This window comes from Loxodonta africana, chromosome 5 (assembly GCF_030014295.1).
Source record: "Loxodonta africana isolate mLoxAfr1 chromosome 5, mLoxAfr1.hap2, whole genome shotgun sequence".
Classification (NCBI taxonomy): domain Eukaryota; kingdom Metazoa; phylum Chordata; class Mammalia; order Proboscidea; family Elephantidae; genus Loxodonta; species Loxodonta africana.
Genome location: NC_087346.1, coordinates 47059761 through 47079387, shown reverse-complemented (window position 1 = coordinate 47079387; position 19627 = coordinate 47059761). Strand labels below are relative to the sequence as shown.

Below are 19627 nucleotides of genomic sequence, written 5' to 3'. Positions count from 1 at the left end.
TAGTACAAGCAGAAAATTATTCATCTGTAAAAACTTGGCACCTTTCATGAAAAAAAATGGATGACTCAGAGGATGGAGCCAAGGGCCAAGAAGACTAATTCCTGGGCAGGAGCATGACTAAGTCCTAATTAAGGAACTTCCAATACTTTCTCAGGTGCATTTCAGAACTGCCATTGGCCAATGACTCCTGTGTGTCTCTGTAGTGCTCCCTTTTTGAACAGAAATGTCTATGGCAGTTAATCTCTGCATGTCCCACCATCTTAAAATTGGGTATGTATGAGTAACTTGTATCTTTAGTTCACAGGCTGCAGATCACAAGAAGCTGTACTTGAAGAGTTGTATTTAAGAAACTATCCCTGAGGAGTCTCACCTGAGTACGGACCTGATATAGGTGATGAGATTCTGGATTTTGAACTAATACTACAATGGGATGGGATTTCGGAGGGCCTAGTACAGGGTGGGAGTATTTTGTACATGGGAATGATGTGAATCATTGGGGGCTCTTTAGTAACCAGTCTTCGAGATGGCCCCAAGTGATCTTGCCTTCTGGTATTCACATCCTGCAGTCTCCTCCCACATTGTACCAGACCAATAAAATAAAGCACAAGTGATAGTATGTCACTTCTGAGATGAGGTTATTAAAGACTGTGCCTTCCATCTTCCACTTTCTCTCTTGGATCACTTGCTCTGGGTAAATCTAGCTGTCATGTCACGAGCATCTCTAGGAAGAGGCTCACATGATGAAGAGCTGAAGCCTACCAACATATATGGGAATGAGCTCAGAACTGGATCCTTCAGCTCCAGTCAAGTACCATTGGCTGATAAAAAAAAAAAAAAAAATTTTTTTTTCTTATAGCTTCTATAAAATTCCAGCAGGACTTGATAGTTTGAAAGTAGGGTAAGATCTCAGACTCTAGAGTTCTTGACAAATGATAGATACAGGGGTACACCTAGAATAACATAATAATGTTGTATCAGAGGAGAAAAGTAAGCATGAGAGATAACCCATTTCATAAATCTGATGTTGATTTAAAGGAAAAGAAATTATATTTATTGTCTACTCTGTAATAGGGAATTTATTAGGTGTTACTCTCTTAATCTTCATGTTAGACCCTATGCCATAGATGCTATTATCCCAAATTTGGAGATTAAATGAGTTAATATGTATGAAATAACATATATAAAAAAACCTGTGCTTGATCAAATTTCCATTTTCAAAGTGAGAGAACCATGCTGGGAAAATTAATTTCTACCCTAACCCAGAACTTATAAGAAGTTATTGATCATGCTGGAAGTGAGCATCATATCATACATATGGACAGTATTTAATGGTATTAAATGAAATACAGAGCAAGCCCAAGCCTTCAAGATTATTCCACTGTCACTGGACTCTGCGTGTCTGTGGCACAGACTGACACATTGTGCCACAGTCTACAGAAGGCTGGTGTTGGAGGGTTGTGACTACACAGCCACTAGCATCATCCCAGACATACTCATTCCTCCTGAGGTTTTCTTCTGTCACTCGCTCAGTGAGTCACTGCTAGAGAACCAGTCCCACAAGTTCCTTGTTCCAGAGTTTGTTAACATATTTTCCAACCTTCTGAAAAGTCCAGCTGCTAAAATAACCACATTTTCCTAAACACTTTGCTAGTTATTCCACTGAGTAAGTGACACCACGAATAGCTAGCTACAATAAGGTGTCACCACTGGATAGGTTATATCCTAGGGGGTTGTCTCTCCTGTATCCTCCTTTTAGAAACTTAGTATTTCTCATGTTTACCTTTATATCCCAAGAAAAATAAAATATCTCTATCATGGAAATTCTGTAGCTTGAAGAGTATTTAGTAGTTTTTCCTCTTTAATAAGTCCGTGTTTTTCAACCTGAGGGGGGACCATGATGGACCACATCAAAGCCTTCTGTGGGACTTTCCAAACTACACAGCTTGGCAACTACACAGTTCTCCCCATCCATTCTCTTCCCAGATTCAGGCATGCACTTTCGGTTTTGAAATATCTTACAGGTAATTCTGAAATGCTTTCCCTTTCTAGTTCCCAAAACCAAAACAAAAAATCTCAACCCACTGCTGTCAAGTCGATTCCCATTCATAGTGACCCCATGTGCTGTAGAGTAGAACTAAGCTGCATAGGGTTTTCTTGGCTGTGATATTTCAGAAGCAAATTGCTAGGCCTTTCTTCTGTGGAACCACTGGGTGGATTAAAACCTCCAACCTTTAGGTTGGCAGTCCAGCGCAATTTGCACCACCAAGGGACCTCACCCCAAACCAGTTGAAAACTAATGAAAGAAACCTTAATTCCGGATTATTGTTGTTAGGCGCCACTGAGTCGGTTCCGACTCATAGCTACCCTACGTACAACAGAACAAAACAGTGCCCAGTTCTGCACCATCCTCACAGTCCTTGCTATGCTTGAGCCTGTTTTTGTACCCACTGTGTCAATCTATCTCATTGAGGGTCTTCCTCTTTTTCACTGACCCTCTACTTTACCAAGCATGATGTATTTTTCCATAGACTGATCCCCCTGACAACACGCCCAAAGTATGTGAGACGTAGTCTCACCATTCTTGCTTCTAAGAAGCATTCTGGTTGTACTTCTTCTCAGAGAGATTTGTTTGTTCTTTTGGCAGTCCATGGTATATTCAATATTCTTTGCCAACACCACAATACAAAGGCGTTGGTCTTCTTTGTCCATTGTCCAGCTTTCATATGCATAGGAGATGACTGAAAACACCACGGTGTGGTTCAGGCACATCATAGTCTTCAATACAACATCTTTGGTTTTCAACACTTTAAAGAGGTCTTTTGCAGCAGAGGAAACCCTGGTGGTGTAGTGGCTAAGAGCTATGGCTGCTAACCAAAAAGGTCAGCAGTTCAAATTCACCAGGTGCTCCTTGGGAACCTTATGGGGCAGTTCTGCTCTGTTCTATAGAGTCACTATGAGTCAGGACTCCATGGCAATGGGTTTGGTTTTTTTTGGTTTTGCAGCAGATTTGCCCAGTGCAGTACATCTTTTGATTTCTTGACTGCTGCTTCAATGGGTGTTGATTGCAGATCTAAGTAAAATGAAATCCTTGATGACTTCAATCTTTTCTCCTTTATACATGATGTTGCTTATTGGTCCAGTTGTGAGGATTTTTGTTTTCTTTTTTTTTTTCTTATGTTGAGGTGTAATCCATACTGAAGGCTGTGGTCTTTGATCTTCATCAGTAAGTGCTTCAAGTTCTCTTTATTTTCAGCAAGCAAGGTTGTGTCATCTGCATAACACAGGTTGTTAATGAGTCTTCCTCCAATCCTGATGCCCCGTTCTTCTTCATATGGACCAGCTTTTTGGATTATTTGCTCAGCATACAGATTGAATAGGTATGGTGAAAGGATACAACCCTGATATACACATTTCCTGATGTTAAACCATGCAGTATCCCCTTGTTTTGTTCGAATGGCCGCTCTTGATCTATGTATAGGTCCTTCACAAGCACAATCGAGTGTTCTGGAATTTCCATTCTTCGCAATGTTATCCATAATTTGTCAGGATCCACACAGTTGAATGCCTTAGCATAGTCAATAAAACACAGGTAAACATCTTTCTGGTATTCTCTGCTTTCAGTCAGGATCCATAGGACATCAGCAAATGAGATCCCTGGTTCCACAACCTTTTCTGAATCTGGCTGGAATTTTTGGCAGTTCCCTTTTGATATACTGCTTCAGCCACTTTTGAATGATCTTCAGCTAAATTTTACTTACATGTGATATTAGCGATAGTTTGATAATTTTTGCATTGGGTGGGATCACTTTTCTTGGGAATTGGTGTAAATATAGATCTCTTCCAGTCAGTTGGCCAGGTAGCTGTCTTCCAAATTTCTTGACATAGACAAATGAGTACTTCCAGTGCTGCATTCATTTGTTGAAGCATCTCAATTGGTATTCTGTCAATTCCTGAAACCTTGTTTTTCGCCAATGCCTTCAGTGCAGTTTGGACTTCTTCCTTCATTACCATTGGTTCCTGCTTAGATAGTACCCCCCTGACATGGTTGAATGTCCACCAATTCTTTTTGGTATAATGATTCTGTGTACTCCTTCCATCTTCTTTTGATGCTTCCTGAGTCGTTTAATATTTTCCCCATAGAATCATTCAATATTGCAACTTGAGGCTTGAATTTTTTCTTCAGTTCTTTCAGCTTGAGAAATGCAGAGCGGGTTCTTCCCTTTCGGTTTTCCATCTCCAGGTCTTTGCACATGTCATTATAATACTTTACCTTGTCTTTTTGAACTGCCCTTTGAAATCTTCTGCTCAACTCTTTTACTTCATCATGTCTTCCTTTCGCTTTAGCTACTAAATGTTCAAGAGCAAGTTTCAGAGTCTCTTCTGACATCTATGTAAGTCTTTTCTTTCTTTCCTGTCTTTTTAATGACCTCTTGCTTTCTTCATGTATGATGTCCTTGATGTCATTCCACAACTTGTCCGGTCTTCGGTTATTAGCGTTCACCATGTCAAATCTCTACTTAAGGTGGTCTCTAAATTCAGGTGGGATATACTCAAGGTCGTACTTTGGTTCTCTTGAACTTGTTCTAATTTTCTTCAGTTTCAACTTGAACTCGCATATGAGCAATTGATGGTCTGATCTGCAGTTGGCCCCTTGCCCTTTTCTGACTCACGATATTGAGCTTTTCCATCACGTCTACCCACAGATATAGATGATTTGATTCCTGTGTATTCCATCTGGTGAGATCCATGTGTATAGCTGCCATTTATGTTGGTGAAAAAGGTATTTGCAATGAAGAAGTCATCGGTCTTGCAAAATTCTATCATGCAATCGCTGGCATCATTTCCGTTACCAAGGCTCTATTTTCCAACAACTGATCCTTCTTCTTTGTTTCCAACTTTCGCATTCCAATCTCCAGTAATTATCAGTGCATCCTGATTGCAGGTACGATCAATTTCAGACTGTGAAGTTGGTAAAAATCTTCAATTTCTTCATCTTTGGCCTTAGTGGTTGGTGTGTAAATTTGAATAATACTCATATTAACTGGTCTTCCTTGTAGGTGTATGGATATAATCTTATTCATCTGGTACTGCAATAACAGAAATACCACAGTGGATGGCTTTAACAAAGAGAAGTTTATTTTCTCACAGTCTAGTGGGGTAGAAGTCCAAATTCAGGGCATCAGCTCCAGGGGAAGGCTTTTTTTCTCTGTGGGGTCTAGAAGAAGGTCCTTGGCATCAGTCTTTCCCTGGACTAGGAGCTTCTCCGCACAGGAACCTCGGGTACAAAGGACGTGCTCTGTTCCCGGAACTGCTTTCTTCGTAGTATAAACTTCCCCACTCTCTGCTTGCTTCCCTTTCCTTTTATCTCTTATAAAATGAACAGTGGTGCAGGCCACACCCCAGGGAAACTTCCTTTATATTGGATCAGGGATGTGCCTTACTAGCACAACGGCTGCCCATTCTCCCTCATTAACATCATAGAGGCAGGATTTACAACATACAGGGAAAATCACACAATATCCAGAATCATGGCCCAGCCAAACTGATACACTCATTTTTTGGCTAACATAATTCAATGCATGACAGATATTATCCTGCCACTGACAGTGTTGTACTTCAGGATAGATCTTGAAAATGTTCTTTTTGACGATGAATAAAATGTCATTGCGTTTTAAGTTATTGTTCCTGGCATAGCAGACCATATGATTTGACTGTCCAATTCAAAACAGCCAATACCAGTCCATTTCAGTTCACTAATGCCTAGGATATCAATGTTTATACATTCCATTTCATTTTTGATGACTTCCAATTTTCCTAGATTCATACTTCATACATTCCACGTTCCAATTATAAATGGATGTTTACAGCTGTTTCTTCTCATTTTGAGTTATGCCACATTAGCAAATGACGGTCCTGAATGCTTGACTCCATCCATGTCATTAAGGTCAACTCCACTTTGAAGAGGCTGCTCTTCCCCAGTCGTCTTTTGAGTGCCTTCCAACCTGAGGGGCTCATATTCCGCCACTAAATCAAACAATGTTCTGCTGTTATTCATAAGGTTTTCACTGGCTAAATCTTTTCAGAAGTAGACCGCCAGGTACTTCTTCCCAGTCTGTCTTAGTCTGGAAGCTAAAGTGAAACCTGGCCGCCGTGGGTGACCCCGCTGGTACCTGAATACTGGTGGCATAGCTTCCAGCATCACTGCAACGTGCAAGCCCCACAGTACGACAAACTGACAGACATGTGGGGGGTGATCCCAGATCGCTTATATTTAATTTCTTTTCCAGTAAGGAAGTTAAAAATTCTTCTTAGGTACCCTGTATTCATTTTAGGTAGTTACAACCAGGCAAAAGGGTGTATCTATTTAGTAGACATACTAAACTACTAAATAACATACTAAACAACCCACAGTTACTTAGAAAATGAGAAGTTATTCCTAAAAAAATAAGTTACTGAATGCTTCGGTTTGGGCACATCGAATGTCCTTTGTACAAATAGTAAGTTCTGCCCTTCTCCTTTCCTTCATATCACAGGTTGGCACATTTTTTCAGGGAACAGCTAGAGGGTAAATATTTTTGGCTTTACAGGCCATTCAGTCTCTGTTGCTACTTCTCAATTCTAAGGCTGTGGCATAAAAACAGCCATAGCCAGTACATGAGCAATGGGTGTGGATGTGTTCCAATAACATTTTACTTACAAAAATAGGCAGTAGGCCAGATCTGGACTGCTGCAGGCCATTGTTTGCTGACCCCTGCTTTATAACATAAAGAAAGGCTAATGCCTTCTTATTTATGACTGTAGTTTACCAAGTGTTCTGGGAGGCTTCCTGTCATGAACTGAATTATGTTCCCCCGAAAATGTGTGCATCACTTTGGCTGGGCCATGATTCTGGATATTGTGTGATTTTCCCTATGTGCTATAAATCCTGCCTCTATGATGTTCACGAGAGAGAATGGGCAGCAGTTATGTTAGTGAGGCAGGACTCAACTTATAGGACTAGACTGTGTCTTGAAGCAATCTCATGAGATATAAAAGATAGAAGAAAGCAGAGAGACAGGGGGACCTCATACCACCAAGAAAGCAGTACCAGGAGCAGAGTGCGTCCTTTTGACCCAGGGTCCCTGCACCTGAGAAGCTCCACAACCAGGGGAAGATTGAGGACAAAGACATTCCTCTAGAGCCGACAGAGAGAGAAAGCCTTCCCCTGGAGCTGATGCCCTGAATTTGGAATTTTAGCCTACTTTACTGTGAGGAAATAAATTTCTCTTTGTTAAAGCCATCCGTTTGTGGTATTTCTGTTATAGCAGCACTAGATGACTAAAACACTTCCCTTATTTTCTGACTCTCTTCCTGCTGTGCTGTGACATTGTCTACTTTCCATCTTTCCTCTGATGATCCCTGGTCTGCTTCTAAAACACCGAGCCCTGGTGAGAGTAGTCATAATTCTGAATTGCCCTACTCACACGGATGCCATTTAAACCCTTTGCACTTGTGGCTCGTATTTAATGACTTACGATCTCTTTCCCAACTTAGGACTGGACTGTTAACCTTAGTAAGGCCAGATTCTTTCTTTTGAATTCTTCATGATGACAGAATACAATACAACAGGTGCCAAACAAGCTTATGTAGCTATCTTTCACAGTGGCAATTCGGGTGTTAGAAAGTTCACAGCCCTTCAATGCATAACTCACCTGGACACACACAGTTACATCTGATGCCCTGCTGGATGAAGTCTGCAGCCAGGGACTTTGTGAGGCCAATCACAGCAGCCTTGGATGTGCTGTACACACATCTGTTCACAACTCCTGGGGGTGAGGACAAGGCTCAGCAATTGGAGGATAGAACAATAAGGTCTTTAGAAAGGGAACACAAGTTCAGTTTCTACAGGAGCCATTTTCATATCTTTTCCACCCCCTTTTTAAGGGCCAGTTTCTGAATCTGGGAAAATGATATCAATATTGGCACAACTCAGTTCAGACTCATGTGTTGACGTGCTTATTGTTGTTGTTAGGTTCTGTGGAGTCAATTTTCGACTCAGAGACCCATGTGCCACAGTAAAACTGCCCCATAGGGTTTTCTTGGCTGCAATGTTTATGGGAGCAGACTGCCAGGACTTTCTCCCACGGAGCCTCCAGGTAGGTTCAAATTGCCAAGGACTTAACTGTTGTGCCAATTGAGGTGCTGCCACTTATTTAAAGCAGTAGCCTTAGTTTTTCATCATCTGGTGGTATAACTTTTAGGCAGATCTCAAAAGAAAACAAAGGTAAACAAAAATGAGATAAAAAACAAAACAGCAAGCCACCAAGGCTCTTGTTTTCATGCCTCTCATATGCACACTTAATACATGTATCCTTGCAAAGAGAAGGAATGTTATCTCGGTGGTAGCTTTCTCATTGTAAACTAGACACAGACCCATCTGTGCCCAACTATGACATTATCTCCATTTTGCACCATTTAAAAAAAAAAAAAAAAAATTCTTTTTTTTTTTTCCTAGCCCTTCAACTTGACTTCTCATTTAGGGCCCAGTTCAGTTGTCTTTGTGAAGCATTCCCTGAGGCAACAGGCAGGGTTACCTCCGTCTTACTTTTGACAGCACGTTATAAAAACTTCTGTTGTAATACTCTCATACTGTAGAAGATGCCTGTCTCTTGCCTTTTGGACTAAACTTTTTAGGGGGGCAGAGGCACATACTGGGTGCTCAATACATCTTTTTTGATTAATTAAATGGATAAATGCTTCCTTCTCCCAGTTCAATTTTCATTTCCATATCATTAGAAGGAATACATAGGAAGGAAAAGAAAACACAATTTATTTAATTTTATGCATTATATATGTATATGAATGATTCACATCTAAGGCAAAAGGTCTGATAATTAAGGAACTTAACACATTTTTTTAAAAAGAAGTTTTGAAATTATGTGTGGGTTTAATGATCTCTGCTATGCCTGTTCTCAAAACCCATGGTGCATAAAGGCATTTTGAATATTAGCACTATGTTCCATCAAGTCAGACAGACCTACCTTTGATGCTGGAAGCCACAGAGGACATATTGATAATGTTGCCAGATTTCTCAGCAAGCATCTGCCAAAATAAATAAATATTAAAAAAAAAAAATTTCATTCTGCGGGTTAAAAAATTTGCTGTTGTTGTTCTGTGTTGTCAAGTTGATCTCACTCATAGCAATTCTGGGAAGCACATTGCTAGGTCTTTCTCCTGTGAGCCACTGAGTGGGTTCAAACCACCAACCTTTTGGTTAGTGGCCAAGCACATAACCATTGCAACACCAGGTCAACGAGGGCTAAATTTATGACTCCGGTTTTATCCTGAAGGCAATGCAGTGATATTGAAGGCTTTATAGCAGAAGAGTGGCATGTCTAGATTTGGGGATTATGAAGGTCACTCTGGCCCATGCTGAGAAGGAGACCAGTCCTGATGCAGTAATTTACAGAAGCAGTGATAAGGGTGTCAACCAGGACAGAGACAGCAGAAATGTCTGTGTGTAACAGAGGTAGAGACGGAGTTGAGGTAGGTCGAGCAGGACTTGGTAAATGGTTATGTGAGATGGGAGTGTGCCTAACCCATCCAGACAGTGTCCCTAAGAACATCTCCTTCAGAATTCCCTCATGAGGATGTGAACTTTTTAAGAGCAGGGTCTTTGGCTGTTTTATTCACTGTTGGAGCCCCAGCAACTAGAAAGCGTACACGGTATGACTGTCTGAGGAATCAGAATCTCCTGAGATGCGGATAGTGGGTCCTATCCCAGATGAATACATAATGAAAAAGCTACTATGGTTCAAGGATGGTTTTAAATGAACTTTTACTTTATTCGAAAACACTGGTGGCGTACTGGTTAAGTGCTACAGCTGCTAACCAAAGGGTTGGCAGTTCGAATCTGCCAGGCGCTCCTTGGAAACTCTATGGGGCAGTTCTACTCTGTCCTATAGGGTCGCTATGAGTCGGAATTGATGCGACGGCAACGGGTTTTACAGGTTTTTTTTTTTTACTTTATTAATTATAACATGTATGTCTGCTTAGAAAATAATATATTTTCCTATGTATAGGCATGTGCACACACTAATTGTACAGAAGAGCAAAGAGTCTAAAATAACCCTAAGGCATTGGGCTAGATGGACTAAAAGGATACACAGAGGGGGCTGAGGTGGCCAACCATGTCCAGGAAGACAGCAGGGAGAAAATAATGCTTGACCGTGTTTTACGAAGGAGATCCGTTTCTAAGTCTGTCTTTAATTTGAATTTGTAGGTTAAGTCAGAACAGGTACATACGGTTCTTATCTAGCGTCAGTTATGCAAATGCTTGTCTTAGTATATATTTTACTTTCTGCGCATATAAAACACTTAAGAAACACTTCCAAACTGCACAATGTTTTCATGAGCATCACAAAGTAGTATGTTCATTATTACGAATCACTGTATTTAACTCAAAATTTTAATGTAATAGGCTTTATGGCAGTTCATTCTTAAATATGAGTTGCCTGTATGTCAGATGTTCGTAACCTGGGGACTGTTGGTAATAAAGGTGATCATAACAAAATAGGATCCTCATAAAATAGATGAAGAAAATATCACAGTGTTTAAAATTAAGCCTTAAAATTATTCTTTCTCATTCTAACAAATGGCATAATGCATTCTTAATACACACAGAATACATCAAAGCCAATTCAATATCTAAAGATTGAGCTTCAGTTTTTTAAAATGCAACAATTCCTCAGACAAGGTCTTAGAATATAGTCACCTAGGAGATGCCAGTGGTGTCTCTTAACAACTGTACTCTCCATTCAGCTCAGGTCCATCTGCCGATTGCAGAGCCCACAGTGCTTGCTCCAATCCATGCTGCCTTTCCAACATCAGCTCAGTACCTGATGTCATGGTATAATGCTCTTAGTGGCTCCCCATGCAAAAGCCCTCTTTGGCAAGTAGCAAATATGGTAAAGTTCTGCATGAGACTGATCCCCCAGAAACTCAGGGCTTAACCCTAACCCTAAGTGGGTCTAGAAAGAGCTCTGTAGAGTCCCTCTAGTTGTATCTAGTTATTCCTCCTCTGACCCAGCTCTTCTGTCCCTATTGACTTGGATCTCCAGCAATCCTATGCCTGGCCTCTATCTGGATTGACACTCTAGACTTGCTTATTTATTCAACAAATGTTTGCTAAGCACTTCTGTTAGCTAGGGAGTCTTCTAAGTCCTGGGAATACAGCAAAAAAACAATCCCAAATCCTTGACCTAATGGATCTTCTCTTCTAGTGAGCCTTAGATACTGTGTCAACCTCTTCTTACAGTATTTTCAACCTGTTCTATGCCTTTTGACTGATCTTCCAGTCTTGGAGTGGTTTTCCATGTGTCTACCCATGAACAAAAATTTCCTACGAGTGTTCCTATATTTCGACCACCTCGCCTTTGAGATCTGCCCAGGTTCCAAATCCTGGCTTCCCCTGGAAAGTTCTAACCTGGCATATTTGCATCACGGTTAATGATTCAGAGGCTTCTAGACAATAACGGCTTAAAAGGATTGTGTAATCTATCGCCCTTATTTTTAGGTGATGAACAGACACTAAGAGAGAGCAAGTGGCATCTCCTAGGGCACAAGGCAAATTGGGGCTAGAGCCTGAGATCTGGAGTCAGGCTGGTCAGAGTCACATCAAACAAGTGGCACTGATTCCTTGTGATTCCTTATCCCAGCCATTAACATCTTTTGGGTTTTTTTTTTTTTTTTTACAAATGAGTGTTACTAGTTCATATGGATTATTGTTCAGGTGCTTTAAAACCGTAGGCAAACTCACTACTTTGAAAATTAGTGTTCGATATTTTAAAAAGTTAACCCTTACTTATAAGTCTACACATCAGCTCCTCTGTACCCTACACCTGCCTCCTTAACTGATCACCGAAAAGCACTGCTAAAGTCAAGTTGGCTGGTTTGGCAAATGAGTCTCACACACATGCAATAGTCATACCACCACCGTGACCATAGCCTTCCCCTTTCCCCACAGCCTCTGCTCCCCCAACATAGCACAAGCTAAGGATCTGCCTTCCAAGAACACAACCAAGTTCCAGAAAATATAGATTCTCAGGAACTTAAACAGACAAACAAGCAACTTATAGTTTTAAAAACTTGCTTGCTTGACACTTAGTGGGCCCACATAAAGATCCTTTCTAGGCACTAAACTAATAGATTAAAAGAGAAAAAAACAAAAAATCCCCACAGCTAACTAAGCCAAATTAATAGATTTAAAAAGAAAAAAATCCTCATAGCTAACTAAGCCAATTTCTCTAGTTTTCCCCTAATGTTCACCTGAGTCCTTACAAACACTGAGTTGAAAGTTCATAGAAAAGTGTAAGTCCGGTTATACTATTAACAAAGCTGTCCTCCTGCCCTGAGTTTGCCCCTCAGTCTTCTAACCCAGCCCAGACAGAAGGGGAAAACGGCTCTTCTGCATTTCACTAGGGCTCTAGTTTACAACTTCAGCGGTGCTGGTTCTGTACTCAGTCAGCCCCTTTCATTGTGGGAGCCCGGGCCGCCTGCTCCCACAGACTCATAAACTCATTTGAAGTCAGGGCTGTGTATTCCTTGTATTTATATCTCCCAGAGTAACTAAAACGAAAAAAAAAAATCCAAACCCACTGCTGTTGAGTTGATTCTGACTCATAGCCACCCTACAGAATGGAGTAGAACTGCCCCATAGGGTTTTCAAGCCTGTAAATCTTTGCAGAAACAGACTGCCACACCTTTCTCCCACAAAGGGGCTGGTGAGTTCAAGGGCTGACCCTTTGGCTAGCAGTTGAGTGCTTTAACTCCTGCACCACCAGGGCTCCTTTTCCCAGAGCACCTAGTACACTGATTTAAACCGAAAAGGTACTTAATGGTTGTCTGTAAAATAAAATTCAAAGCATCGATGAGTTGTTGTGTGAAGACTGGAAAATTCAATGGGTACAGTGGTAGAACTGTCACCTTCCCTGTGGGAGACCCTGGTTCAACTCCCAGCCCATGCAGCTCATGTACACCCACCACCTGTCTGTCAGTGGAGGCTTGTGTATTGCTACGATGCTGAACGGATTTCAGTGGAGATTCCAGAATAAGACAAAGTAGGAAGAAAGGCCTTGCCATCTACTTCTGAAAATCAGTCAATGAAAACCCTGTGGATCTCATGGTCTGATCTGCTACCAATCACGGAGATGGCACAGGAGAAGGCGGCATTTAGTTCTGTTGTACATGGGGTTGCCATGAGTTGAGAGCCAACTCGAAAGCAGCTAACACAACAACAAGAACAACAGGCTCAGGAGGAGTGCACCTCTGGCATACACTGCCCCTCACCTCTCCAGTACCTCTGTGGCTCAGCTAAACACCGGGGTGAGAGGAGAATATTCAAGGGAGATATCAGCAATGGAGTACACTCATGTTGGTGTGTGCCTAGATATGGACACTCAAGAAAGTGCTGAACTTCCGGAGTTCAAATCCTGGCTGTAACCACCTGCTAGTTATGTCACCTTGGGAGATACCTAATTTTTCAGTTTCACCCTCTATAACCAACCTTATAGAATTTGCTAGTTCCTACACCTGAAAGTCTCTCCCCAGATACCAAGATGGTTAGTTCCTGTACTTCATTCAAATTCCTGTGAAAATAATCTCCTTACCAGTGATACTCTCCTGAACCTCACTGATATCCTAGCTTATTTTTCTTCATAGTACTCATAACTACCCCACATATTACGTATTTATTTGATTACTTATTATGCTGTATCATCCCTTAATAATTTAATCTCCCTTATAGAAGGAACTTTCTTTACTTCACTGATTTCTTCTGTGCCTAGAAGAGAGCCTGGCACATAGAAAGTGCTCCATAAGTACTCCTCAAATGGATGAATGTTATTGTTGTTTTGTGTGCCATCAGTTCATTCCAACTCATAGTGACCCTAGAGGACAGAGTAGAACTGCCCCATACGGCTTTCTAGGCTGTAATCTTTATGGGAGCAGATTATCAGGTCTTTTCTCATGTGGAGCAGCTGAGTGGGTTTGAACCACCAGCCCCTCCATTAGTAGCTGAGTGGTTAACCATAAATGAATTGATTTATATAAAATGCCATGACATAAATGTTCAACCCATGTAAGTCAACACATGAGCTATTACCACTTTACAGCACATGGGGGCACCCTTTCTGGGCGCTCATTATAGAGACATAAGGGGGTGCTTCTCCTAGGGGTGAAGGTCATCTTACTTTAGGAAGGAATGCCTTGATCATTAGGTACATGCTGCGGACGTTAAGATTCATCGTGAAGTCCCAGTCTTTCTCCTCACAGTCCAGGATGGTTCCATGATGGACAAAACTGGACGGGATTCAACAGTGAGAAAAAAATGATCAGTTAACAAATTTCTATTACCTGTCCTTATCATTTTTCCTTGTCATTTATTGACTTAAAACAATTGTTCCATTCTCTTACTGTGACTTATTTAATAATTCAAGCATAGTACTACTCAGTATATTAGGTTTGTAGGTATCTCAACAACTTAAGCTAAAAAAACGTTGTTATTTGAAACCAACATCTTTCTTTTAAAAGAGGAAGACAAGAATTTGGGATAACCAAATTCTATACCAAGGGCAGTAGAAACATCAATGCCACTGAAAACAAACAGATCAATGAGAACGTGGCACCTGCCCTGTGTGACTCCCATTAAAAGAGCAGCAGTGCCCCCAAGTGGCACAGATTTGACATTCTCAGGGGAACTCAAAATAGGAAGGAAAACAAGTGTCTCAGCATCTCAGGGTAGCACAGTGATGTTGCTACTGTATATGTACTTCTAACAGCTTGAGCGAACAAATCAGAAGTAAATGAAACCCTTAAAATAACCTTTGCTCTTTTTTCAGGTCACACTTCCTCAAGGAATGTTTCTAAACACTTGAATCCTTATTAATGTCCTCTGGGCCAAAGTTATATAATTGATGAAACACTATTTCCAGCAGTATTTTACAAGAAGCATAGTACTCGGTTTAATGAAAGGCAGATGTTCCCAATTTTTGGCACAGCAGTGCTACCAGATCCTTTATCCCTCCCCAGCTCAGTGTTTCCATGTTGCAACTTTATACACAGAACAAATGGGATGACTGAATTGAACTTGCTGAATCCTACATGAATGATCAGAGATGGAATTGGAGCAATTACAGGCAGACACAGGCCGACTGCTCGTGTTTACTGTCCCTCTCAGGGTGACAGTAGTGACGAGCAGAACTGACACTTACAAAGTAGTAATTATATACATTCTCATGTGCCACTTTGCTTATGTAATGTTACATCTCTACTACTGCAGTGATTAAAAAAAATCTAGAGCCTTTTGATACATTTTTGTGCTTCTTCCTAACCATCTAAAAGAAAGAAAAAAAAAAGCCTCAGTCTATCCATAGTTTATCATGGGTTATAATGTATGGAAATTGAAGTAATAATTTGTGAATAATCTATTTTATAAATAATATGCTCGTCCCTCATATGAGAAGTCCCTGGCTGGTGACGATTAACGCCCTCAACTGCTAACTGAAAGGTTGGTGGTATGAGTTCACTCAAAGCGTAGGAAACCCAATGGCGCAGTTCTACTCTGTCCTATAGGGTCACTATGAGTCGGAATTGACTGGACAGCACAACAACAACAATAGGTTTCCATCTGCAAAAGTCTGATTGCAGTGATCACGTTACCTGCCTTAAGAAGATCGAAAGTTTTGTATTACTACTAGCTGTCTGGAATAGACTTTTAGGCTCTAAGTCTGTGCCAATTTCTGTGGCCATCTTACTTGCTGAATCTTATATGTAATGAAATGCTGTCAGAAATCTAGCCAGATTTCCAAGGAATTTATTATGGTTCACAATGAATAACTGCCACAATCTCAAAATGCTTTTAAGAGAAGTCATAAAAAACTTTGTATGAGAAAGTGAAATTAAAATGTTATGAATTACCCCGCAACATTAAAGAGAACATCAAGTCTTTCAACTTCATTGGCAAATTCATCAATTTGTTTCTTCTTTGTGACATCAAGAACACGAGTCTGAATACCTGAAAAATAGAACAAAAGACATGATTTACCCAGGCCCAGAATGTTCAGCATTGAAGATTTCAGCTATTTGAAAGTGTGAAGATTGCAATATCTGTCCAGTTAGGTCTTCACAGGAATGTTGATCCTCACTAAGGTGATATGCACCCATCTCGAAGTCTCTGGGTGGTACAAACATTTAAGTATTCAGCTACTAACCTGAAAGTTGGAAGTTTGAATCTACCCTGAGGCACCTAGAAGAAAGGCCCAATGGTGTGCTTCCTGTTGAAAACCGTGTGGAGTACAGTGCTACTCTGAAACACTTGGGGTTACCATGAGTTGGAATTGACTTGATGGTAACTGTTTTTCTTTTTCTTTCATTTTTTTAATGCGGCCATTTTTAGAATCTTTAAGAATGAAAGCGAAAAGAATAAAAATCTTAAAGTTTCTACCTCTCCGCCCCCCCCAAACTTCAGTACCTCTCTCTCTCTCTTTTTTATTCTCTCTCCTCTGAAGTGAATCAGGGTCTTTTTGAGTAATGACTTCACAGTGAAGAATGGATGGTCAATATTATGTTTCCCTGTAGACCAGTAGTAATAACTGAAAGTAGACTCCTTTTAGCCCATTTTTCCTCCCAAGGCTGAGGCACAGGTACAGACATGCTGAATTACACCTGTGTAAGGGGTGGCAGAGAGGTAAGGGGGTGAAAGAATTGGGGGTGGGACAGGACAAGAGATTGTTTCTATCCGTGAGCTTTTCTTTATGCCTTTTTCATTTTCAGAAATTATTAGAAATGACTCTGTTGGCCAGGGGTACCATCACTTATTTCTGGACTAAATTGCAAAGAGAAGAAATGAGGGGACCAGAAGGTAGATGTGAGGGATCTGGCGAAGGGTCAGAGAGATATATCCTGTATGAGTTACTAAAGAAAACTCAACATTCCGTAATGAAAGCAGCAATTATTACTTTTATATATATAAAAAAAATATGGTTTATTTTATTTCCTCTTTGGATGTAAGAGAAAAGATTGATAAGCAAAGAAACGGAGGACTGAAAGTGAGTTTCCAAAAGGCTCCTTTTCCTTTGTACTATTCCAGTAGGATAGCTTTACTTTGACTTGTTGGAATTATAACTCAACATAGTCTAAGAACTAATTTGTATGTGGAAGCTCTGGTGGCATAATGGTTAAGAGCTACCACTGCTAACCAGAAGGTCAGCAGTTCCACTTCACCAGGCGTTCCTTGGAAACTGCCCGATAGGGTCACTATGAGTTGGAATCGAATTAATGGCAATGGATTTTTTGGTTTAATTTGTGTTTGATCATATAACCTATTTTGCTGGGGCAGCTCACTTTCACAGGAGTTCTCTGTTCTGATTTCTTTCCAGGCAACTCTCAGTGAAGCCCTTAGATGTTGGTGTGTGCAGGGCTTGTCATAAGGGTGATACACGAGGGCTCTGTGGACAGGCCACTGTGGGCTGTTTCTTCAAGGGTTGACTAGGGTTTCATCCTTCTCCATTGTCAGTTTAAGACTTTCCGTTAACTATTTTCCTAAGGATAAGTTCCAGGTTGTTCACAGCCACAGAAAATCCAAACCAGAAGCCTTCGGAAGCCCTTCCAGACACTGCCCACTCTCTCACCTGCCAGATCTCATCCAGTATTTTTTTTCACAAAGATCTTTTTAGGACCCACTATGTGTAAAAAAAAAAAAAAAAAAAATTTTTTTTTTTTTATGTGTAAGGGAGGGAACCCTGGTGGTGTAGTGGTTAAGAGCTACAACTGCTAACCAAAAGGTCGGCAGTTCGAAATCTACCAGGTGGTCCTTGGAAACCCTATGGGGCAGTTCTACCCTATCCTGTAGGGTTGCTATGAGTTGGAATTGACTCGACAGCAATGGGTTTTGGATGTGTAAGGCAAGAAGCCCTGGTGGTGCAGTGGTTAGGCATTTGGCGGCTAACTAAAAGGTAGGCAGTTCAAATCCACCAGCCAGTCTTGGGAAATCCTATGGGGCAGTTCTACTCTGTCCTATAGGGTGGCTATGAGTTGGAATCAACTTGATGGTAATGGGTTTGGGTTTTTTTGATGTGTAAGGCAAGGACCCCTGGTGGCATAGTGTTTAAATGCTTGGCTGCTAACCAAAAGGTCAGCAATTCAAACGCACTAGCCACGCCTTGGGAGAAAGCTGTGGCAGTCTGCAGTCGACTTCCTTCCGTAAAGGTTACAGCCTTGGAAGCCCTACGGGGCAGTTCTGTTCTGCCTTTGTGGTCACTACAAGTCGGAATTGGCTTTGACTTTGGTTTATGTGCAAGCTGTCACTTTCCCAGGGCTGACATTCTCGTGGGTGGAATTCTTTCTTAAGTCCTGCTGATTTATGTGACTGTCTTCTTGAACCCATTCCCTTTTCTTTCACGTCCACTACCTTATTTCAAACCAGACAACTGCTAACTAAACCAAACCAAACCAAAGCCATTCCAGTGAATTAATTCCAACTCATAGTGACCTTATAGGACAGAAAACCGTCCAATAGGGTTTCCAAAGAATGACTGGTGGATTAGAACTGCCAACCTTTTGGTAGGCAGCCGAGCTCTTAAGCACTGTGCTGCTACTATTCCAAATTAATTGGTCTCATGGTCTGGCCCCTCCAATCCACCATTTACAGTTGCAGTGGTGATTTATTAAACCTCAAATCTGATGATTTTCAACCTCCTGCCACCACCAAAAAACCTGTTGCCGTCAAGTCAATTCCGACGCATAGTGACCCTGCAGGACACAGTAGAGCTGCCCCGTAGGGTTTCCAAGGAACGCCTGGTAGGTTCAACCTGCTGACCTTCTGGTTAGCAGCTGAACTCTTAACCACTGCGCCACCACAGCAACTTGTATTTCTTCTTCAAATACATAAACACAGTTGTGGTTTTGTTTATTTGTTTTTGCCCTTATTGTCTCTCTAACATAAAGTCTGATACACAGTAGACAAACAATAAATATGTATTGAACAAACTGAATAAAAACCCAACAAAACTCTGTACTATCCCAGAGTTTCTACCTAAGTCTACAGCCATGTTAAATAGAGCAAATTTGAACACACCTAAATAATTTGGATAATCTCTCAGAGTTTCTGATCATGAGATCTGATCTTTAGGCTAGGTTGTCTCCAATATGGTAGCCACTAGCCACATGTGGCCATTTAGCCCCTGAAATGTTGTTAGTCTCAACTGAGATGTGCTGCATGTGTAAAATATACATGGATTTCAAAGATTTGGTATGAAAAAGAACGTAAAATATTTCATTAGTCATTTTTTATATTGATTACGTGTTGAGATGATAATTTTTAGATGTACTGGGTTAAGGAAAATACATTATTAGAATTAATTTCACCTGCTTCTTTTTCCTTTTTTTAAAAAAGTGGCTATTAAAGAAAACTTAAAATTACACCTGTGGTTTGCATCACGTTTCTATTGGACAGCACTGCCCTACAGGGGAAGGAGAGAAGACAGAAGTGAAAAGTTATCATCAGAACTTAATGTACACGAAAAGGTGCCAAGATGGCGGAGCAGTCAGACGCTTCCGGCGATCCCTCTTACAACAAAGACCTGAAAAAACA

At 40.9% G+C, this 19627-nt stretch overlaps 1 protein-coding gene across 3 annotated transcripts in view; it reads right to left on the bottom strand.

Annotated features, from left to right (window-relative positions):
- Window positions 1-19627, bottom strand: part of LOC100657244 (dehydrogenase/reductase SDR family member 6) — a 48360-nt gene that overhangs the window by 15336 nt on the left and 13397 nt on the right. For 2 of the 3 annotated variants that reach the window (XM_003410512.4, XM_023548539.2), the window contains exons 4-7: window positions 15955-16051; window positions 14229-14337; window positions 9021-9081; window positions 7692-7805 (exon numbers count right to left, since the gene is read on the bottom strand). In XM_003410512.4, the coding sequence (XP_003410560.1) occupies window positions 7692-7805; window positions 9021-9081; window positions 14229-14337; window positions 15955-16051 (381 nt within the window). The remainder of the gene's footprint in view (window positions 1-7691; window positions 7806-9020; window positions 9082-14228; window positions 14338-15954; window positions 16052-19627) is intronic. The other variant, XM_010590480.3, reaches the window with a different exon arrangement.